This window comes from Octopus sinensis, linkage group LG29, assembly GCF_006345805.1.
Source record: "Octopus sinensis linkage group LG29, ASM634580v1, whole genome shotgun sequence".
Lineage (NCBI taxonomy): Eukaryota > Metazoa > Mollusca > Cephalopoda > Octopoda > Octopodidae > Octopus > Octopus sinensis.
Window position 1 is genome coordinate 950830 of NC_043025.1, and position 25974 is coordinate 976803.

The 25974-nt window shown below is 35.8% G+C and overlaps 1 protein-coding gene across 2 annotated transcripts in view; it reads left to right on the top strand.

Moving 5' to 3' along the window:
• The window catches only part of LOC115225961, a 234338-nt gene that overhangs the window by 150383 nt on the left and 57981 nt on the right, over positions 1-25974 (top strand). For both annotated transcript variants that reach the window (XM_036514909.1, XM_036514910.1), the window contains exons 16-20: positions 19034-19119; positions 21052-21235; positions 22232-22314; positions 23333-23385; positions 25453-25607. In XM_036514909.1, coding sequence (XP_036370802.1) covers positions 19034-19119; positions 21052-21235; positions 22232-22314; positions 23333-23385; positions 25453-25607 — 561 coding nt within the window. The remainder of the gene's footprint in view (positions 1-19033; positions 19120-21051; positions 21236-22231; positions 22315-23332; positions 23386-25452; positions 25608-25974) is intronic.

Below are 25974 nucleotides of genomic sequence, written 5' to 3' on the forward strand. Positions count from 1 at the left end.
TTTTTCTATTGTAATCTCCTCCTCCCTTCCACTCCTGCCTTTTTTATTATTTCTGCTTATTCTTCTAATTATTCTTCTTCTTTCTTCCTCCTACTATTTTTCTTTCTTCTTCTCATTCTTCTATTTATTTTTTTTTCTTATATTCTTCTTCTTCTTTATACTTCTACATCTACTTCTCCTCCTACCCTCTTCTTCTATATCTTCTTTTTTGTATTCTAATCTCCTCCTCCTCCTTCATCTTCTTCTTCTTTTCATCTGTACTCTTATTATCCCCTTCTTACTCCTACTCCTCTCCTTTTCCTCCTCTTCCTTCTTCTTCTTACTTCTCTTCTACATCTTCTCCTCATCCTCCTTTATCATCTCTTAACTTCTGTTTTGTTATTCTATTTCTATTCCTCCTCTAACTCCTCATTTCTCTTCTCATCTTCTTCTTCTTTTCCTGCTTCAACTTCTTCTACGTCTTCTATTCTTGTTCTTCCCTTCTTCTTCTTGCAATTCTTCTTCTTCCCCTCCCCCTCCTCATCCTCTTCTTTTTCGTCTTCTTCTTCTTATTCTTCTCCTTCTTCATCTCTTCTTCTTCTTCTTCTCCTTTCTTTTCTACTTCTTCATCTACTTCTCCTCCCTTTCCTCGTCTTTCTTATTCTTATCTGTTTCTTCATGTTATTCTCTTCCTCCTCCTCCCCCTTCTCTCCTTCTTTTACTTTTCTCCTACATCTTCTTCCCTTTTATCAGCCTCTCCTCCTTTTTCATCCTATTCTTCTTGCTCTTCTTTTTCTTCTACCTCTTCTCCTTTCTTCTTCTAATTCTTCTTCGCCTCCTCCTCTTCCTTCTTCTTCTTCCTTTTCTTCTTCGTTATCTTTCTTCTTTTTCTTCCTTTCATTCTCAAGTCACAGTGTTTGATGTTGTATCACAAATATTTTCAATATAATCTATTTTACTCTTTCTTTACTGCTATAGAGATCTTTGGAACAACAACATTTCAACCATCAAAGAAGGTGCATTTACGGGGCTTTCAAATTTAAAAGAATTGTAAGTTCGTTCAGTTTCTTGATACTATTTTCCGAAAGTAATAATTGATGCTGATATATAAGCTCACAATTGTATAAAATTTCAGACTCCATCAAACAAAATGAATTCGAATTTGTAGAATGAACACGATTTAGGAAGATACAAAGAGGGAGTAAGTAAGCGAGACACAAAGATTGAAAGAGAGAGAAATTGAGGTAGAAAGTGAAATAATAGGAAAGATATAATGTTCCTTTATTGTAGTTGCTTTGTTTCAATTCGCATCTCAATAACTCATTTTTGTTCCACAAATTTCAATGATTTTGATATGAATTTGTATTAGAAATGGTAACGTTTGTGAGTTTACATGTTTGCATCAAATATTTTTAGCTGAAGTATATGTGTATGTTCATATATAAGTGTAGTTCTGTGTGAAATGTGACTATATTATTCCTTTATTTTATATTTTGCATCCTCCTCCATTTCTTATTTCAATATTCTCCTTCGTGTTTCGATATTATCATTCAACTTCGAATTTTGTCATTCACGTCACGTTATTTATGTAATAGAGCAACTGAAGTGGAAGCGGAAAATATATATTCGAATAATATAGTCACATTCATTCTTTCTGTAAACCTGAAATACTTACTGTACTTGTAAGCTGGGATATTTCGCCTGATACAATTAAACTGCTGATATATTTCTTGTAAGCGTGTGTTTTCTAATATTCTTGTGACAATGAAGCGATATGAAATAAATAATCTCTCTCACCATATTTCCACAAGGGTGAGTGGGAATATGTGTGATGTGAGTGTGCATAGCGCATTCCGTCGTTGATATACTATGAATAAGAATGCGTATGAGTGCATTTGAATATGTTGATTCTGATTCCGTATATTCCCTGATTTTTCAGCCATGTCTCCTCGCCCAAAATTTTTCGTTCTCTCCTTGAATTATTTCCTGATATTTAAGAACATTTCAGTTTCATCTTGAACGCCATATTTTCAATGTTCTATCTTCTTCGTCTTATTCTCTTATCCTCATAAACTTATTCTTCTTCTGTATTCTCTTCTTCTTATCTTCTTTCTTCTTCTTACTTCTTCTCTCTCTTTCTTCTTCCTCTCTCTCTGCTTCTTCTCCTCTGCTTTTCTTCTCTTCTTTTTCTTCTTTTCTTCTCCTTCTTCTTCTTTTTCCTCTTCTTTTTCTTCTTCTTCTATCTTCTACTCTTGTCCTTCTAATGTCTTTCTTCTTCTTATTCTTCATTTCTTATTTAAATTCTCTTCCCCTCCACTCCGCCCCTGCCTCTATTTTTCCTCTTGTTAATTCTCCTCCTCCTCTCTCAATCTCGTTTTTCATTTTTTTCTATCTTCTTCTATTCTTCTTCTCCTTTCTCGTCTTCTTCTTCTTCTTCTTCTTCTTTTAAATCGCTTTCCTTCTCCTTATTCTTTTTTTCTTCTATCGCTTCTACGTATTTTTATTCTTCTCCAAATCCTCTTCTACTTTCAACTCCGCCTTCTCCTCCTCTCTCCTTCTTCTTATCTTATTCTTTTCTCTACTCCTACTTTTACACTTCATTCCTCCTCCTTTTTCCTTTCTCTTCTATGTTTTTTCCTCTTCTTTCTTTCGTTCCCAATCCTCGCCCTTCTCCTCCTTTTTTTCTTGTAATTCTCCTCCTCCGCTCCTCTCCGCATCTTTTTTTTCTTCGTGTTCTTTCCTAATTCTTCTTCTTTTCTTTCTCCTTATCCTTTTTTCTTTCTTATTCTCATTTTCTACTCTTTTGTTCTTCTATACTTCTTCTCTCTCTTCTTCTTCTCACTACTTTCTACTTCAAAAATTACTCTCCTCCTACTCTTTTCTTCTTCTTATATCTTTCTTTTTGTTATTCATCCTCCTCTCCTTCATATTCTCTTCTTTTTCATTTCTATCTTATTATTCCCCATCATTCTCCTCCTCCTTTTCCTCCTCTTCCTTCTTCTTCTTCTTCTTCTTTTACTCTTCATTTACTGTCATCCTCCTCTCCTCCTCCTCCTCCTTCTTCTTCTTTTTACTTTTTGCTACTACTTCTTCCCTTTCATCCTCATCCTCTTTTTTCCTACCTCTTCCCCCCTTCTTCTTCTTTTTCTATTCTTCTCCTTTTCTTCTATCTAATTCTTCTTCTATCGCTTCCTACTTATTTATTCTTCTTTCTTCTCCTACTCATATTCTATTGTAACTTTCTTCAAATACTCCTCCTCCCATCCTCTTCTTCTTCTTTTTACTCTAATAAGTACTTTCTCCTTCAACACTTCCTCCTCCTTTTCCTCTTCCTCTACTTTTTTTTCATCTTATTCTTCAATCTATCCGCCCTCCTCCTCCTTTTTATTCTTGTAATTCTCCTCCTCCCTTCCTCTCCCATCCTTTTTTCTTCTGCCTCTTCTTCTTTTAGTCTCCTCCTTCTTTCTCTTTTCTTCTTCTCATTTTTCTACTTCTTTCTTTGCTTCTTATACTTCTTCTTCTTCTACTATTTTCTACTTCATCATCTACTTCTCCTCCTACTCCTCTTCCTTCTTCTTATATTCTCCTTTTTGTTATTCTCATCCTCCTCCTCCTTCATATTCTTCTTCTTCTTTTTCATCTTCTCCTACTTTTTCTTCCCCTTCATTATCCTCCTCCTCCTTTTTCCTCCTCTTCCTTCTTCTTATTCTTCTTCTTCTTCTTCTTTTTCTTCCTCTCCTTCTTTCTACTTCTTCTTCTCCTTCTTCACCTTTTTTTCTGCTTCTACTTCTTCTACGTATTCTTCTTCTTGTTCTTCTCTTCCTTCTTCTTCTTGCAATTCTACTTCTTCCTCTCCCCCTCCTCATCCTCCTTCATTTTCTTCTTCTTCTTTGTCGTGTTGTTCTCCTTCTTTTTCTTCTTTTTCTTCTTCTTCTTCTTCTTTCTACTTCTTCATCTACTTGTCCTCCTCCTCCTCCTTCTTCTTCTTTTACTTTTTCTCCTACTACTTCTTCCCTTTTATCATCCTCCTCCTCCTTTTTCCTCCTATTCCTTCTTCCTCTTCTTTTTCTTCTACTTCTTCTCCTTCTTCTTTAACTTCTTCTTCTTCTTCTTCTCCTTTCTTCTTCTACTGATTCTTCTTCTGCTTCTTTTTCTTCTTCTTCGCCTCCTCCTCCTCCTCCTTCTTATTCTTCCTTTTCTTCTTCGTTATCTTTCTTCTTTTTCTTCCTTTCATTCTGAAGTCACAGCGTTTGATGTTGTAACACATATATTTTCCATATAATCTAATTTACTCTTTCTTTACTGCTATAGAAATCTTGATTCCAACAAAATTTCAACCATCAAAGAAGGAGCATTCACGGGGTTTCGAATTTAAAAGAATTGTAAGTTCGTTTAATTTCTTGATACTATTATCCGAAAGTAATAATTGATGCTGATATATAAGCTCACAAATGTATAAAATTTCAGACTGCGCCAAACAAAATCAATTCGAATTTGTAGAATGAACACGATTTAGGAAGATACAAAGAGAATATGAGAGAGCGAGACAATGTGACAGAAAGAGAGAGAATTTGGGGGAGAAAGTGAAATAATGGGAAAAATATAATGTTCCTTTATTGTAGTGTTGCTTGTTTCAATTCGCATCTCAATAACTCATTTTTGTTCCCAAATTTCAATGATTTTGATATGAATTTGTATTAGAAATGGTAACGTTTGTGAATTTACCTGTTTACATCAAATATTTTAGCTGAAGAATGTATGTTCATAAATAAGTGTAGTTCTGTGTGAAACGTGAATATATTATTCTTTATTTTATATTTTGCATCTTCCTCCATTTCTTATTTCAATCTTCTCCTTCGTGTTTCGATATTATCATTCAACTTCGAATTTTGTCATTCACTTCACGTTATTTATGTAATAGAGCAACTGAAGTGGAAGCGGAAAATATATATTCGAATAATATAGTCACATACATTCTTTCTGTAAACCTGAAATACTTACTGTACTTGTAAGCTGGAATATTTGGCCTGATACAATTAAACTGCTGATATATTTCTTGTAAGCGTGTGTTTTCTAATATTCTTGTGACAATGAAGCGATATGAAATAAATAATCTCTCTCACCATATTTCCCCAAGGGTGAGTGGGAATATGTGTGATGTGAGTGTGCATACCGCATTCCGTCGTTGATACTATGAATATAAGAATGCGTATGAGTGCATTTGAATATGTTGATTTCTGATTCCGTATATTCCCTGATTTTTCAGCCATGTTTCTCGCCCAAGATTTATCGATCTATCTCTTCATATTCTTCTCCTCTTCATTTCCACTTCATTTCTTCTTCTTCCTTTTCTTCTTCTTCGTCTTCTTCTTCTCTTCTTCTTCTTCTTCTCCCCACCATTCCTCCTGCTCCTCCTCCTCGTCATTCTTTTTCTTCTTCCTCTTCTTCTTCTCTTCTCTTCTTCCGCCATTCCTCCTGCTCCTCCTCCTCGTCCTTCTTTTTCTTCTTCTTCCTCTTCTTCTCCTTTTTCTTCTTCCTCCACCATTCCTCCTGCTCCTCCTCCTCGTCCTTCTTCTTCTTCTCTTCTTCTTTTCTTCTTCTTCCGCCATTCCTGATGCTCCTCCTCCTCGTCCTTCTTGTTCCTCTTCTTCTTTATCTTTTCCTTCTTCTTCTTCTTCTTCTTCTTCTTCTTCCTCCACCATTCCTCCTGCTCCTCCTCCTCGTCCTTCTTTTTCTTCTTCTTCTTTATCTTCTTCTTCTTCTACTTCTGCTTCTTCTTTTCTTCTATCTTTCTTGTTCCCTCTTCCCCCTACCCCTCCTTCTTTTCTACTTCTAATGTTTTCTCTTCTCCTTCTCCGTCTTATTCTTCATTTTCTTATTGTAATTCTCTTCCCCTCCTCCTCCTTTTTCTTCTTGTAATTCTCGCCCTACCCCTCCCCATCTCCCTCCTTTTTTCTTCTTCTTCTTCTTCATCTACTTTTTCTCCCTCTTCTTCTGCTCCTCCTCCTTCTTCTTCTACTTCTCCTTGTCTACCTCCTTCTTTTTATTTTTCTACTTCTACTCCTTCTTCTTCTTCTCTCTTCCACCTCCTCCTCCTCCTCCTCTTTCTTTTTCTTCTTCTCCTACTTCTTCTGCTCCTTCACCTCTCCTTCTTCCTCCTCCTCATTTTTTTCTCCTCTTTTTCTTATTTCTTATTCATCTTTCCTTTCTTCTTTCTCTCCTCTACCTATTTCTTCTTCTCTTCTTCTTTTTCTCATTCTCTTCTCCTTCTTTTCTTCCATTCTCTCTTCTCCTTCTTACGTCTCCTCCCCGTCTTCCTCCTTCTTTTTCTTATTTTCTTTTCATCTTTCTTCTTTCTTTCTTCTTCTCTTCTACATTTCTACTTCTTCATTACTTCTCTCTCCCTCCTCTTCTTCTTTTATCTTCTTTTTGTTATTCTCCTATCCTCCTCCCATCCTCATTCTCTTCTTCTTCTTTTACTTCTACCTTCTTCCTACTCTCCTCCTCCTCCTCCTCCTTCTTCTTCTTCTTGTCTTTTTATTCTTTTCCTTCTTCTCCTTTTCCACCTCCTTCTTCATTTCTTTCTTCTTTTTCATGCTTCTTCTTCTTCTTCCTCTTCTACTCATCCTTTTCTTCTTCTTTTTTCTTCCTCTTCTTCTTCTTCTTTTTCTTCCTCTTCTTCTTCATTTTCTTCTTCTCCTTCTTCTTCTTCTTCTTCTTCTTCTTCGTCTCCTTCTTCTTCTTCTTCTTCCTCTTCTACTTCTTCTTCTTCTCCTTCTTTTTCTCCTCCTCTACTTCCTCTTCTTGTTTCCTTCTTGTTCTTCTTCTTCTATTTCTTCTTCATCTTCTTCTTCTTCTCTTTTTTTCTTCTTCTTCTTCTTTTCTTCTTCTCTTTCTTGTTCTTCTTCTTCTACTTCTTCTTCTTCTTCTTTTCTTCTTCTTCTTCTACTTCTTCTTTTTCCCTTCCTCTACTTCCTTCTCTTGTTCTTCTTCTCTCTTTTCCTTTTCTTCTTCTTCTTTCTTTTCTTCTTCTATTCTTCTTTTTTCTTCTTCTTCTTCTTTTCTTCTTCTTTTTCTTCTTCTTCTTATTCTCCTCCTTATTCTCCTTCTGATTCTTCTTCTTCTTCTTCTTCTTCTTCTTCTTCTTCTTCTATGTTAGCACTGAGGACATCCTCAATAAAATGAGTATTTTTGGTCACTCCAAGTTCGTCACATGTTGTGTAGTGGACACTAAGGACTTGATTCCCTCTACCCATCTATTGACATCGATTTTGCTGGAGTATAATGTAATGAGATTGTCTGTGAAATGTGAAGTGAGGTCAACACGCGTGATCCGTGTCTCGTTCTTAGACTATATATTCTACCCCGCCAGATCACAGATTCTTAGACCACCACCATCACTTCAGCAGTAAATAAATGCACCACTGAGCGCTGGTGTGGCTTGATCCTACCCACCCAACTCCCTGAGAACAACAATTAGGAGAAAGGAATGATTGCACAGGCAGTAAGAGCTAGCGTAAGAACCACCTTGAAGAACCACAGACAAAAGTATAACTAGTTTAGTTTAGTTTAATTTTTTGTCTCAAAAAGCAAAAGCAAGACCATGTAGGGGGACAGGGCGTTATGTACAGGGAGGGTGGTCATACAAAGAGTTCAGGCTATTTCTGGTCAAGAGAGACTTTGAACCGAGCGGTCGTCGGCATCTTCACTATCTCGTCCGGCAGCTTATTCCACGGATCCGCAACCCGGACGGAGAAAGCCCCTCTCCTTCGATTGAGATGAAATCGTCGTAGATAGAGCTTTTCGGAGTGACCCTGCAGCCGACGCTCTGGAGCAGGGGTGAAGAACAGCTCTTTCGAGAGTTTACACTTTCCGCTTATGATGTAGTGAGCAAGAATGAGATCACCACGGCGTCGTCGTTTTTCGAGAGAACAAAGGTCGAGCGTCTTCGGCCTTCCTTCATAAGACAAATGCTTGAAACTATACATGTAAGTTCAAGGTGCAGCCATTTGTGTCGGTGTATCTGGAGATATTGCCGGCCTCTTCATGACCTGGTGGATCAGAAAACCTAAGCAATTCTTGGCAAAACAGTCCACAACTCTTCTAATTTTCTGTAGGTATATAGATGGCATTAATATCACAGTTAAGACCAGCTCTAGTAACGGTAATGTAGAAACTGAGAGGAACATAATGGAGAGCATCCAGCAAGTAGCCAACTCCATCCACCAAAGTATCAAGGTGACTATAGATTATCCCACCCGGCACCCCAACATTTGACTCCCCGTCCTTGTTACTGAACTTCACTTAGAGAATGTGAACAACAGAGTGCACTCCTATTACATGATTTAATTCGTAATTCAGCTCTCAACCGAATTAATTGCATCGTTTTGGCAATGATGATCGAGATGTAAGCTACATTTCGAGCTAAAATAATTGGAAATTGATTCTTTAAAATATATATTTCAAAGTTTTCGAGGTAAAAAATGGCAGCGTAAGGCAAAAAAGTGACTTTGAATCAAAATATCTCAGTTATTTCCAAAGGAAATGTGTAGATTAATCAAATTTAAAAGTATGTCTTCATGGGGAAGACTCTTTTAGTAAAAATCCCGTTATAAAAATCAACCAAGAAAAAAGCAGTGTGGCTTTTAGCGACGTAGAATTGGTAACAATTAAATCCACGTCGAAGTGTTCTAATGCTTGTGATATTTGTTTGCCAATGATTTCCAATAAAGTTTGATGAGCTATCCTTGTTCTTCATTGTCTTCTGAAGTGTTCAAATTGTAAAGTCAATTTATAGGTACCTAGTATATATCTTCTACCAAAAGGTGACCATTGTTTTATGAACTTTGAATAGGATTCTGATAGTTATGCACTGGTCTGAAGATGGTCAATGTTATTGCAATAATTAATATTCTATTTTTTTGAAAGCCTTTTTTTATCAATTACACTGCTACTGGAGTATGTACTTTTACTATTCCTTGTTTCAGTTATCAGATTGCGGCCATGCTGGAGTACTACCTTCAAGCGTTTACTCGAACAAATCATCCTTAGTACTGAATTTTTAAAATCTGGCACTTAATCAGTCGGATACCTTTTGAGGAATCTCTAAGTTACGGGGGATGTAAACAAACCAATATTGGTTATCAAGCGTTGGTGGGGATAAACACAAAGACAAGCACACGCATATATATATATATATATATATATATATATATATATATATATATATATATATATATATATATATATATATATATATATACGAAGGGAATCCACACAGTTTCCTGCAGCAAATTCACTCACAACGCTTAGTTGACCCAAGGTTATAGTTAATGTTATTTGTCCAAGGTGCCACACAGTTGGACTAAAGAATCCATGGATGTGAGAAGTAATTTTCCTGCCACAGAACCATGTCTATATGGAGGATGATATTTCTACCATGGATGAGAATGTTGACTAAAACCCATATTGTGCACATAAGAAAGTCTCCTTGTTATTTTGTTAGTTTTGTATTTTATTCCCTTCCGTCTTTTGCTGTTTTGTTATCAGGTTTTCACTTAGGATAATTAAGTTAGATTGAAGGAACCTATTCTTGTTCAAACAACACTTCCCACAGAACTATAAAGAGAAATAAACAATTGTAGTGTGTAATATCAGCATTTACCCTGTTAGTGTTGACTACAACGCAATTTAGTATTGAACAGGAGTAAACATATTTATTTACTTTTACTTATTTTAAAGTGTGTAATATTTGTCTCTTTTTCAGATATTTGGACAGCAACCCAATAGAAAAATATGAAGATGGCGCTTTCTTATTCCTCCCCAGCATAGTTAAAATGTAAGCAAACACGTTCTTTTTGGTTATAAGAAAATGAAAATAATAAAAATTAGGTCATAAAATTCTCAATTCCTCGTTAAATGTTGTTGGTAATAAACAACAATGAGTTGATTTAAATTTCAGTGGATCAACATGATTTCCGAGCACTGTGTTTTATTATCGAAAAGTTTGTTCAAATATCAAATGGTTGGTTTGATCTAGTTTACCCCATGTTTATAAAAACACATAATTAACTGGAGTCGAGAGAGTGGCCTACATACAAACCTTCTTGCACACATATATAAAGATTCCTGTGTGTGTATGCGTATGTGCATATATAAGCATACACACACACATATATATATATTGTTATTACTTATTATATCCTTATGACAACGGAGTTATCAGAAGGAATAAGATCCACAAAAATTCCATTCAAATATTTCTGATGACTGCTGTATTTGCCTCTGTATTTCTACCACGAAACCATTTGGTATAATATTCTTTCTACGATAAGCACAATGCCTGCAATTTTGTGGCTGGGGGTTGTCGATTACATCCACCCTAGTGCTCGGCTGGTACTTAATTCATCGACCCCAAGAAGGTGAAAGGCAAAATCGTCCTCGAAAATTTGAACTCAGAACATGAAAACAGAACACCCTGTAACTGTTGGGTCGATTAATACGCAGTATTACTATATCGCAAGATTTTGTGATTTGCCAATCTGACAGAAACGGGATGGTTCAATATGTATGATATCTCCATTCTTCTGTGTTAATATATATATATATATATTTACACACACACACACACACACACACATGTATATATACACGTGTGTGTGGAGAGGTAAAGAAAGAGAGGGAAATTTAACACAATCCTATCCCTATTAAAGCTTAACCACACTGCTTGGAATGGAGAACATTTTAAGGGAGATAAATAGTAGTAAAACTAACAACGTTCGCGCAGTATTAGAGGTTGGGGGGGATACAAGCAGATCTATTTCAAAATTGTGTTTATCAGAACATGATAGAATTGCATTACGATGTAGCAAAATTCCTAAAAGGTTCAGAATATTCTCTTCTGAAAATCATATTCAATAAAGGAAGTGCCGAGGGAGAAAATATTTCCAATACCTACAATTTCAGATATATCTGCTATAATTTCCACTTATATTTAGAATGCTTATAAAGCTAAATCTCTCATGTCAAATATAACTGGTATTTTACTCAGCAATATTTCGCAGCTTCGCAATACCTATCAACTTTCGCCACAGCACTTATATGACAATACCGTTTGACAACAATAGCTCGTATGTCACTTATATCTTGTAGCTGGTAATCTCTATATTGCAGGTTAGCTACATTTAGTAGATTTATCCATATCTTGTATGTCATCTCTTCAAACATATCATCAAAATCTATCATAGCATATCATCTATATCTAGAATATCCTCTAAATCTAGTATGCCATTTATATATTGTATGTCATCTCTTTCTCCTCTGACAGCTGTATATAATCTGTTTGCCCAATACATTTTATTATATCATTTTTGTCTTATGATTCAAAACTATATCTAGAATATCATTTAAAGATTCTCTAACCACATCCTACCTAATTTTATTTGGTATCTGTTATTTTCAATTATCATTTTCTCATTTCTCCTCTCTAATAAATCTACTGCAGTATGTAGTACAGAGTGGTGGCAATGGCTTACATTCATACCCCCATCTCTCTCTCTCTCTCTGTAACTCTAACTTTACTTTCTACTACCATATTCATGCTTGAATGTGTATGAAGATGTCTATGATTGCATGTGAAGGGTCAAATGAGAAGGTTAAACCTTCTTTTATTCATTTTCCCTCTAATTTCTACTCAGGCATAAGACAATTGAACTGAGAGGTTTTTGGCTTTAGCGATTACGTGAGGACCTCCTCATCAATGGATTATTTGGTTTTGGTCAATACACAGCGAATGAGACAGACCAATGAGGCAGCGAGAGCCTGGTCTTATGCAACAATGATCAGGCTTTCAGTGGTACGCTTCAAATCACCTCGCTCAAGCCATGCCCACGATGCTGTATTATCCTTAACATCCTGTTTATTCCTTTCAAACTGTCCATGCATTCTCATTTAAAGAATGTATTCTTTTCTCTTCTCCTAAGCACTTTGGATAATCCTACTCTTCCGCTTCCTCCTCCTCCTCCTCCCTCTCCCCCTCCTCCTCCTCCCTCTCCCCTCCTCCTCATCACCATCATCATCACCATCATCATAATCATCACCATCATAATCATCATCATCATCATTATCATCACCATCATCATCATCACCACCATCATCATCATAATCATCACCATCATCATAATCATCACCATCATCATAATCATCACCATCATCATCAACATCATCATCATCATCATCACCATCATCATCATAATCATCACCATCATAATCATCATCATCATCATTATCATCACCATCATCATAATCATCACCATCATAATCATCATCATCATCATTATCATCACCATCACCACCATCATCATCATAATCATCACCATCATCATAATCATCACCATCATAATCATCATCATCATCATTATCATCACAATCATCATCATCACCACCATCATCATCATAATCATCATCATAATCATCATCATCATCATCATCATCATTATCATCACCATCATCATCATCACCACCATCATCATCATAATCATCACCATCATATCATCATAATCATCATCATCTATCATACCATCATAATCATCATCATCATTATCATCACCATCATCTCATCATCATAATCATCATCATCATATCATCATATCCTCATCATTATATCATATGAAAACTCACAGCTTACTTTTCTGGGTTTGATGGAAAGTGTTACTTGTTTACTGTTTATACTTCAAGAACCCTACGAAGAATTCTTGCGTTCCAAGCAATACTGATTTCTTTTAGGTGTTCTACCTTCACACTTGTACCAATTGTTTTCAGTCATGCTGGTAGTTGAGTGCTAATACTTCCAAATGTACCAATTACTACTGGTATCACCTCTACTCTCTTCATTGTCAACAACCTTCTATTTCTCACTTCAAATAGTCATTGTTGTTTAATTATTATTATTATTATTATTATTATTATATTATTATTATTATTATTTTATTATTATTATTATTATCATCATTATTGTTGTTGTTGTTGTATTTGTGTTGTTGTTGCTATTGTTCTTGCTGTTGCTCTTTTTTGAAAAACACTGAAAATATTCAAATTGATATATCAAAATTGAATATTAATTTTCCCCTTCTTAATTAGGAGTATTACTATACATGTCTGTGCCGCTCAAGCAATAAATTGTACAACACTGAAATCTGTCTCTAGTTTTAAAACCAGTTGCTACATAGAATAAACACGACCTTCTTAGCGCCAAAACCGCCCGTCTAAATGAGTTTTCTCAGATAGAGCGGCGCAAGATCCCTACCACCAAATTCCCGACACTAAAATGTCCCTAAACTACAATAAATTAGAATCGTTTCAAGTGGCTAGTAATCTTATTTAAAGGTACTTTATTATTCAATATCTAAGCTAAAAGAGAATAGAACCTTAGTGCTTCCACTTTCTACTAGAAACCATTTCGCAATATTGATGTTATTAACAACACTTAAAAAAATGAATGCCATAGCGTTTATAAACCTGCTCAAATTTTATAATCTTTGTTTCTTGTCAAATCACATAGGAATTTCTCTGTTGATCTGAAACGCATTCAGAGTTCTCTTTATTATTACAGTGACCTCAAAACAATAACCTTATGAAGTGTGGATGTCACTTGCCAGCCTTCGTTAAGTATATTAAAGAAGTCTATAACAGAACTGTTGCTGTCTCTGGCACGTGTCAGGAAGGCTCAGGGAAACGAATAGCTATACTGGATTATTCGCAATGTCAAAGTAAGTAAAATTCTCGTTTCGTTTTTTCTTTTATTATTAATACTAAGAAAATCCGGGTTATTCTCTGAAGCTTACAATATCATGTCTTATGAAAGGGAAACTATAGATAAAGATATGAGGAATAAACGTTTTACCATTCGCACGCTTTACATTCACATCTTCGCTCTACCGAACTTATAGATTCAACTGTATCACACAAACCATCAATAGCACACACACACACACACACACACACACACACACACACACACACGGGCGCGCGCGCACACAGACATACACAAACATACATACGCAAACATTCACAACAGCGCACACATGAATGTACGCTCACATGTACACACACATATGTACACAGACATACTCTCTAACCCTCTCTCTCACGTACACTCTCTCTCATAACTACATAAGTATAGAACAAAAACAAGTCATCGAAGCGGTCACGATTGACAACAAAATGTCGCTAACAACCATAACTGGTTGAGAGGTTAACCAAACGGTTAATCAAACATTCATTTAGTTAATTCGTTAACAAATTGTTAACAAAGTGACGAATAATAAAGTGAAATAGAACCAGTACGTGTGTTTTTTATTGGCTTAATGACCCTCCCGAGATACAAAAAAATGTTCCAGTATTCGATCCCCAGAAGAGGACAACTTGGTAACAAAGCCAAACACACTATCTTCAGTTTGGGTTTCGTGCCCATTCTCATCTGTTGTCATGAATATTGGCTAACGACTGAAAGAGTCTGATCTCAAACAGAAGCGGCCGAAATGGGATTCCTCCGAAAAAACTGGAGTAGATTTACTCGACACAGTGTGTACCTTGGAGATGAGGGTGTCTCTCCAGATCAGTTCGGTACTTTTCCGTATTGTGCCACTACATTTCCGGTAATGCGGACATGCGATTAGGATGTCACATGACAAAATCGCAAGATCGATTCTTTAAAATGATGAAAAACAGCAGGGAATGTAGAGGTAGACCAAAAAGAGATGGCTAGAAAATATCCATAGCCTCATTTGGTCATGCTTGAGAATGCAATCAGTATGCGTATTGGCAGTTGCCTCTGATAGTACCCTATGCAGGAGGTACCTGAGGCACCAGATGTCCTCATGACCCTCCCAGGAATAATGAGCGTTGAAGATGGTAGATGGATGGATATACAGAGTGTCGGTATTAAATATAACGATTTTATGTCCCATTATATTAAGGAAAACGTAGTGTATTGGTAAGCAAAGGCGTTAGAGAGCATAAAGTTGTAGCTGAGAAAAAAGCTGATATGGCGGACTGGAAGCCATCTAAATATTCTTTGCTACTCTAGGCACAAGGCATGAAATTTGGTGGGGAGAGGGCCAGTCGATTGGATCGACCCCAGTACGCAACTGCTACCCCGAAGGAATAAATGGCAAAGTCGACCTCTGTGGAATTTGAACACAGAACGTGAAAAAACAGACGAAATACTGCTAAGCTTTGCGCCCGGTGTGTTAACGTTTCTGCCAGCTTGCCGCATTGAAAGCCATCTAAATATTGGAAGAGAGAAACCTGTATTCATGATAAATCATGACGGTTACCACAATTCAGACACCATCACTGCTGTTCAATGCTCTGGGAACACTGTAAAGTCAGCAAGACGTGACATGGACAGTTGCAGTAGAATCTATAGGATAAAACTCGAATACGAGAGAAAAGTTGCTTCAGAAGATCAAATACCAAGACAAGAAAGGGCAAAATGCAGGCAAAACATTCAGTAATGTAAATTGTCTGAAAAAGATGGCACACTTCATGAAGGTCAAATAATGTAAACGGTACAAGCAAAGGGTTGGTACACATGGGTTAAGTGAGAGACAGAAAATGGCTGACGAAAGAAGGAGAGAAGAGCAAAAGTGGTTTTATTCGAAGAAGAGTGAACACGAATGGAAAGGGAGAGAAGAAGGGTGCGGTATGTGTGCGTATAGGGGAGGTAAACTGTTAGTAGGAGCCAAGCAGTAGTGGGAGGAAAAGGGAGGAGGAGGAGGGGGAGAGAGAGAAGTGAGTGGTTTAGAGATACAAAGCAAAACGTTGGGTGCAAAAGCGAATGTGTGAGGGCAGCACTTGTGAGTATGGGTATGTGTGTGTGAGTGTGTGTATGTGTTTGAAGAGTGAGTGTGCGGGAATATGTATGAGTCTATGTACGAGTGTGTATGCATCTGTATGTGTGTGTCAAATGTAGAATATCCAATGGGACAAAGTTGTGTGTATGTGTGTGTGTGTGTGTGTGTGTGTTTGAAGAGTGAGTGTGCGGGAATATGTATGAGTCTATGTACGAGTGTGTATGCATCTGTATGTGTGTGTCAAATGTAGAATATCCAATGGGACAAAGTTGTGTGTATGTGTGTGTGTGTGTGTGTGTGTGTTTGTCTTTGTGTGTAATAAAGTGTGCAGAGAGTAACTGTGCTACCGAAGTGAGATGTGTAGGTAGAAACTGTGGTCTAGCGTGTGAAGTGTGTATAAAGTGTAAATGTGGGCGGAGGGACAAATAATGTGAGGATGTGGGTTGGTAAGAGTGATGCTGCGGAGGAGAGAGAGAAGAAAACGAAAGAGTAGAGAGGTAAAGTATATATTTAGCGCTTAGCCAGGAAGACAGTCAATGCTCATGATCATTCAGAAGGCTGCTGTGATTGGTTGGGGGAAAGTAGGAAGATATCCTGAAACCAAAGACCTGCCTTGATTGTTTATAACGGAGAAGAATCCGGCATAAACAGCGAAGGTTCCAAATGACAGACTTAAAATGGAGTCCGATGAAGCACATCACTCGAGAAAATATACGAGTCAGTATGTATATGTATGTACATACGCACATACATACATACATACATACGTACATACATACATACATACATACATACATACGTACATACGTACATACATGCATACATACACATACATACATACTTACATACATATATACATACCTACGTACATATGTACATACATGCATACATACATACATACACACATACATACGCACATACATACATACATACATACATACATATATACATACACGTACATATGTACATATATGCATACATACATACATACATACATACATACATACATACATACATACATACATATACATACCTACGTACATATGTACATACATGCATACATACATACATACATACATACATACATACATACGTACATATACATATTGCATACATACATACATACATACATACATACATACGTACATACATACATACATACATACATACATACATACATACATACATACATACATACATACTCATGGATGCTAGAAGCCCTTCAGCTTTCTAAATTTTCAGTGAGCCATAATCAAAGCCATAGCTGACCTGATTCCATTGTGGGCAACCATCATGAAATTAAACACAGAGTGATTATTATCACTGACAGAATACAATATCGCAAAGGTATATTCCAAGGGGACAACCTCGTGGTGATGTTGTTTATACTTTCTGTAAACCTCATGTCATTCATGTTAAGGATATCTCATTGGTTCAAAAGGAAACAGAAATTACAAAATTGAACGCTGTTTCTTTGTGGATGACTTTAAAACTTTATGCAAAAAATACGGATGAGATGAAAAAGAGCTTTGACCAAGTTACAACATTCTCAAAAAATGTTGGGTTGGCGTTTGTTCAGGTTAAATGTTATATGATTGTGAACAGGAGGATAAATGTAAACCAGTCGAGCAACATCAATGACCTGACTGTTTCCCCTATATCTGATGAGGAATGTTATAGATATCTAGGGGTGGATGAAAATATATCTCATAACAGCACCTGTAACAAAACAAGTACTATTTTACAGGTACCATTAACTTACAGGTGTCATTAAAGTATAAACAAAGAACATTACAGCTGAATAAATAAAATTTTGAGCTCAGAAATCTATGCATTCAATAAAACATTGGCCCACAACGTGTGTTCTGTGCAAGTCCTCATATTAACATTTGGGCTGTTTTATTGGACACTTGATGAGATCCGAGCTATTTATGTGAAATCCCGGAAAATACTGACAAGTACACATAATTTCCACATAAACGGTGAAGTAGACCCCCTCTCCTTAAAACGAAAACAAGGTGGCAGGGGCTTAACATCGATGCAAAATGTCTTTGAATGTCGTATCATATCCTTTGGGTAACATCTTATAACCACAAATGTCAAAGTGCATCCTTTGACCAAGTTTGCATAATTCATATGACTTGGAAGGCAGCTCCTTGAGCAACATTCCTTATCTGATAACAGAATACATGCTCAAAGATGTCGCACGACTCTACCGCAACGTATCATTAGATGAACGGATGAGTATCTATGAACAGAAGACTATGCATGGATATGTTGGTAGAAAGTTCCGAGATGATGGCAATATTGATGTTGTTGAAATTCCAATGAAGGAGCCGTAGGTGTAGGATAGAAACTCTCTCCTCTATTGCCAACAAATCTTGAAATAACAGTGAATAATGACATACATACATACATAATACATACATGTATTATTATGGCTGCCCCCTTGTTACTGAGTATGGCCATTGGACGAAGCTTAACTGTTACTGGTGCTGTGATCGAATGTGACTTTTTAGCCCAGCTAAATATCTACAATGTATTTTACAGGATTGGCAACAAACCTTACATACATACTACATACATACATACATACATACATACATACATACATACATACATACATAATACATACATACATACATACATACATACATACATACATACATACATACATACATACATACATACATACATACATACATAAATGTGTGTATATTGGAAAAAGCACAATATTAGTGATCATAATTTTTATTGTTTATCCAAATATTGTTTTGCTCACTTCACATATTATGGCCTTCTTCACATACTATATGACATTGTAACATAACTTAAATGAGATTCTCAGGTTTCATTAGGGAGTTTCCACTGCATCAATGGTTGCAACTTACAAATTTAATCCCTTTATTTGACTTGTTCAACGATTTTCACGTGTTTGTTACATCAGAATACTAAAAGGACAACAAGTGGCTTTCATGCTTCTCTCAGTTGAATTTGTGACATTATTGAAACGTTTCCGAATGAACATGAAAATAGGTTTATAGTCTTTGTTAATAATTTGCTTTATATGTCTAACATGTATTGATTTCAATACTAACACGCATACATTTGTTTTTACATCTGAAAGAAAATATTTCTTGTTATTGCTATGCATTGCATTATTTGGTTCATAAATACAGATATTTACTTGTATTCTGTAGATTACTCGTTATTTCAACGGAATTTACAGTGTCAAACATGTTCAGGAATCATATGCAATGAAGTGACAAGCTGTCCAGGAACAGAGGTAAACTGGAATATTACTTTCTTCCTTTTCGTTAAAATATATCCACAACCGTCACTCGAAAGCCATTAAGTCCACATAGATTGTACTATGCTTTCGCTAGTTTTTTTTATGCGCCTGCGTAGACATACACACACCCTGTCGATCTTCTTATTCATGACTCAATGGGACGAGAAGGATGTGACGATTGAAGAGAGAAATAGATGAACATCACTAGGTTGGGACACATTTCACTTGATTAGACTGGGACAAAGTGAAATGAAGTGCCTTGTTCAAGGACGCAACGTTCTACCCTGTCCAGGAATCCCTATTCAAGAAACGAACACACGAACTTAAAGTGAGCTTTCTCCGACAAAACATGGCTGTCCTTAGAGTAGGATGTATGAATGTATGTGGCCAGAAGTCAACTTGGGATCAAGATTCCTTGTCGAATGACCTCGGGCCACTAACCTTAGAGGGGATAACTGCAGAGATTAAAGGGAGCGGATTAAGGAAAAAGTTAAGAAGTAAATGACCGTCTCCTTCGTCTGTTGGCCATAGCAAAAGTGGTTGTTTGATAGACAAGATTATGAAATGTTCGAAACAGATTAAATCTGCCCTCACATCAAGAAGTACAATAAGCTTCACAGAACATAACGGATGGGGGTCATATTATTTCAACAGGAATAGGTGAAAGCTATACGATTAAACGCAGCTAAAACACAAATTAAAATTGCCAGGCATATCTCTGAATACACAGTTGTACATTGGTGAAAGAAACACAAGAGAAACAATAAAAGACACCGGTAATGTCACAGATCAATGCTTCACATTACGAGAATATAGGAGAATAGAGCGTGACATAAGAGCATGGCTGCATTCTGTTGCCTGTTTCATTGTCTGTTCTGATCTCAGACCTTTCTGTTTTCTTGAAGCTGAGTTAGCTTATGTAATGATTCATTCATTTGCAATCACAGACTCCATTGGCTCTTTTGAAGACGCCAGCCTTCGGACACTATCATTGGTTATTTTTTCATGACATCCTCACTCAGTTTGGGAGATCTTTCTAAAAATTTTCCAACATTGGAAGAAACGAGTTTCAATTTCAAACTAAGGCAATGCAAATCTTATTTCTAACTTCAATGTCTACATTTTCATTGCTTTTATTATTGTTAGGTGTTTGCGATTATTAATTGCGTTTTCGTGATGGATTCTTTTCTTTAAATATTCTTCTCCATTTCTGATATTTTTCGCTTTCAGAATGTCCCTTATTAAGTTAACAAGACCTTGGTTGTTTTCTCTCCAAATTTTATACTAATATACCGTATTTTCATATAAAATATACTTGCAAAATAAAACGAAGTTTCTCTTGTGTTCGTTTTATGTATTTTCTGTTTTATTTGCTTGGACTGGGGAGTTCAATCTGACAATTATATTTCATTTTCATCTTTGGGTAAAGGCATATTAGTTTCTCTTGTTGGTGAGTTTTGTACGCATGATTTTCCGTAAATTTTATATGAAAAATTCCTCTTGAGCATTCCTCCAGTAAGAAGAAATTTTAGAGAATTGATACATCTTTATTGGGATAATTTGACCTATTTTAAGTTGGGCGATGGGTGACAGTGCGATGCGGTTTTGATACAGACCGTGATCCGATGGCCATATCTACTTGTGATCCGAGAGGTTTGGACACTGTAAGCATTTAAAACATGATTTTTGAATACTAAATAGCAATAACTTTTACGGAATTTTACTTATGCTGTTAACTTTCAACAATTCGGCAACTCTTTTACGGTTTCATTTATTGCTTTTGGGTATTTTAAAGCAATGATTAAACTTACTTGCATGGTAAACATCCCCAGTGGTGTCATTTCTGTTGTTGTTGCTGTAATTAGCAGTAATCGTCCTAATAAATATTGTTGTTGTAGTGTATAATTTTCATATCTATTATTACAGCCTGTATGCCGATTCGCAATATCAATGAACGGTGCTAAACTGAAGACTGAAAGGTCCTGCAGCACATACAGAAAATGTGTTGAAGCTATGAGAAACAATACCCTTACATGCAATAAACGGACGAATGGCACGTCTTGTACTGGTTGTTGCGTCGGACACTTATGTAACAAGAATGATTTCATTGGTAAGTGTTATTTATTGTCTAATATAACACTAACAAGTTTATTACAAATCGATAGTTAATAAGAACATTTTATAGTAATTAATATACGGGAAAATATTTTGATGTGTGTATACTATTTGCAATGCTCTCTCTCCCTCTCTCCCCCCCCTCTCTCTCTCTCTAACACACACACACACTCACAGATGGAATCAAACACCACGACATGAAGGAAAAGAATAAAAGAGAGCACTTTTGGCGAGTGATCAAAATATTGGTTTGAAAGCTGAATGCCTGGAACATAATTTCGGCGAAAAACTCGCACGCAGTCGCAGTAGTTCGGAATGACGCTGGAAAACTGAAGTGGACAGAGGAGAAGCTAAAGGAGTTGGACAGGAAGTCAAGAAAGGTCCTATCGATGTATGGAACCAATCATCCATGTGCAGGCATTGATAGCCGATACACGAAGAGAGCGACAGGAAGAAAGGGAATGATAAGTGGAATGATATATATATAGATATATATATATATATATATATATATATATATATATATATATATATATATATATATATATGTATATATATATAATATATATAATATATATATATATATAATTACAATTGAGTGAATAAAATCCAAACTTACAAGGGAAAATAAATTTAGAAATACTAAATCAAATTTCACACATTATAAGATATATATAAAAATAAAAAAAAAAAAAAAACACTTTTTATCAATTCAAAATGAACAATTAAATTACACCATCTAGAAAATTACATATAATAGAAATATAAAAAATAAATAACAATTAAATGTCAATGCTTAAGTAAATTGCAAATAATAATAATAATAAAAACGTATATAATAGGTAGAATAAGAATAATATATATATATAGTATTTTAAGTGTATATGTGATTATGAATGTATATTTTTATCTACGTATGTGGGTTTTATGTGCATCTATGACGTGTGTCTCATTTATAAACGCAGCGATTATTTTCTATATCAATCCATAGGCTGGACCAAATCCCTCGTATTTCGTTTTATTTTTAAAAAGTTCAACGAATATAAAATCCCCGCTGAGAACATATCAAGAGCCGTGAGTAGATATCTGCCCTCTCTCTTTCTCCGTACACAGACGCGCGTGCGCGCACACATATGCACTGAACATGCGCACACATGCATACACATACACACTCTCACGCACACATACACACACACACATGCATATTTTATAGAAGAAATGTGAAACGTCAAATAAATAGTGAGGTTTCATGAAATTCAGACATTCAACTCCATTTACTGATAGTAAACTATTACATAAAACTTTCTTTTTTAACTTACGAATTTTTCTGGATAAAAAGACTGTTCTATCCACTATTTTGTCTTTATATATTCCGTGATATAATTTCCGATTCTGACAGTAAATAAAATCCTACTCAAATATTCACTAATCTTGTGTTTACACACACACACACACACACACACACACACACACACACACACACACACACACACACACACACACACACATAAGAACATATGTAATCACACACTTCCTTTTGGTAATATTTTTCTTCTCAACATTTTCGTTTTCCTTTCTGAAAAAGAGATATGCTCGGAACATTAAAAACCCTCTCATTTCCCCCACTTTACCGAGTGTCAAGCTAATATATTTATATATAATTATATTCTCAAACGCAGGATAATGCTAATAGTATAGCATGAACAGGATAAAGTATTCACCTGTTGCCGAAAACTCTGTCGGCGGCCAGATTACGCGTCTTATAAAGCTAGATGTATATAGCCTAACTTTGCAGAAGTATTTGTCGTTCGCGCAGTTTAGCTTAATGGTAAAGCACTTGAAGCGTAATCACATGGGGTGAGTGTGTAGTCACATAGCTGGCTGACGACAGATTTATCTGCAAATTATGGATATTTCATGCGGTTCACGTTATATCATTAGCATTATCCTGCGTTTCAGAATAAAATTATTTCTTTATTTTTCAATACATCTCAACGCTTTTAAATCAAGCTTTGTTTCTTGAATTTAATGTATATATATATATAATATATATATATATATATATATATATATACACATCCGGCTTTTTCAGATTGAGCATGACCTTTCAACCGTGACGGGAACATTTAGAGTTGAAGACTGTGGGTAAGCAAATGCTTCTAACACATTTATTCAAATTTATTTGCTTTTGTTCCAAACATTCGATTTTATCGCATGTATTATACGTCACAATAATCAACAGTGTTGTACTTGTGACCCAGAATATATTAATTCATACATTCAATGAAATGTTTAAATGTTTTATCCATGTTTTATTATACAAAGGACACACAAACCCATATAAAGATACAGAGAGAACTGTATATATATATATATATATATATATATATATATATATATATATATATATATATATATATATATATAAAAATACGCATTGAGTCGAAACAGGGCCAGCTGAAGAAGGGAATTTTCCTTGTATTGTTTGTCCTGTTTTTCGTTGTTGGAAAAAGTCTGTTTCCTTGTTTGATTTTTTGTCTTCGTTTCTCGTTGTGTTCTACGCTTTTTTGTGGTGTCCTGTACTCATATATGTATGTATATATACATATAGATGTAGGTATGTACATATATGTATGTATGTATGCATATGTTTTATTTATTAAATTGCTGTATATATATATGTATATATATATACATACATATACATCACACATATATATATACACACATATATATACACACATATATATGGGTGTGTATATATATAAATTGTGGTGGGTATCGGCAATTTGAAACCAACAAGGAAATAATTCACAGTCACTAAGTGTGAAAAGAGTGCAGTGAGCACCAGCATTATTAGAAATATTAGTCATAGACTCCTGAGCCACAAAAAGACATATGGTCTGTTTGCATTGACAGTGGGGAGAACATTCCCCACGGTAAGCCAGATGGATTAGATTAGCATGGTAATCTCTTATAGGAAGTTAATACTCATCAGCAATGCTCACTCCATTACGGCTGGTGGAGGCTAACTCACGCCTCTCAGTATCATTGAGAATGCCATAGGAATTAGGGACTGATTCACAAAATGGCAATGTGAAGATTATAAAATATTGAAGGTAGCTAACACACATTTTAAAACCAACCAGGTAATTATATATATATATATATTATATATATGTATCTCTCTCACTTTTTTCTCTCTTTTACTTGTTTCAGTCATTTGACTGCGGCCATGCTGGAGCACCACCTTTAATCGAGCAAATCGACCCCGGGACTTATTCTTTGTAAGCCCAGTACTTATTCTATCGGTCTCTTTTGCCGAACCGCTAAGTGACGAGGGAGAGTAAAACACACCAGCAATGCTTGGGAGACAAACACAGACACACAAACACAAACACATACACACACATATATATACATATATACGACAGGCTTCTTTCAGTTTCCGTCTACCAAATCCACTCACAAGGCATTGGTCGGCCCGGAGCTATAGCAGAAGACACTAGCCCAAGATGCCACGCAGTGGGACTGAACCCGGAACCATGTGGTTGGTTAGCAAGCTACTTACCACACAGCCACTCCTGTATATGTATAAATACATATATAAAGTGTATTCAAAGATTTATGCAGGGGGTGAAGACCTTCATGTGGATTTCTTAGTGGACGAATATATTCTTAAGACCAACTTTTAGTCACCCGCTTGTAGTTCGAGCCTTCTTCACTAATTCTGTTCTCAACCATACTGAATGCGCTTATTTTAGCTATGATAATCCAATCCTGAGCTATATTTGAATATAGTGATAGAAAGTGATGTGAAAGACAGTGGTGATGGTGGTGGAGCGGAAAGTGATGAAAAGTATTGATGGTGATGGCGTCAGAAGTCTGGATGGCGTGTGTATTGCAGATATGGTGGCGATGGTGGTGGTACTGTGTTTATCATGAAGCTTGCATAAGTTCCGAGTCGACAAATTATATCATTGCTTTGATGAAAATTGTTCATTGCTTGAGAAATATTCATGTTCCATGAAATTTAATATGTACTCAATGCATGGTGTCATTGTTGGACCCAAGGATTAACAGGGCAGCTTTTAAACGAATGTTATATATATATATATATATATATCAATGATATGTATATTCTAGCTAGCTAGCTAGCTACATACATACATACATACCGACATACATGTATGTATTTATTTTTTATTTCAGCTCAAACAGAAATAAAATATTTGCTATTTACTGTACAGTATTTAGCGAAATGACTGAAAGTCAACTGTGGCACAATATCTCCGAAACTTTGAACAAATCCCAGGCATTTCTTAATTTAGGAGTTAAGAAAAGCCAGATGAAATTTCTTGATGAAAGTAAGTATCGTGTTTCTTATTAATTTTATCATCATTACCGTCATAATTAGCTTCATCAATCACCAACCTCTTAGTCGTTGTCGTCATCATCAACCACAGTAGATGATACAAAGCACACAGACTCTCTCCCTCTCTCTCTCTCATACATACAACTATTTATTTACATTTTCTCAAAGCTTGGATAATTTCAAAAAAACACAATTTTATTTTGCGCTTTTCCGTTTCTTGTCCCTACGGAACTGTTTGTCTTTGCTCAGGTTCTTTTTAATTATACCAATTAACCGAGGGCAAAAATGTTTTCTTCTAATTTTGTATAGAAGTAGAAGATGCAGACTCTACTGGGCAGAAAAATTCAAACAATTCCAGT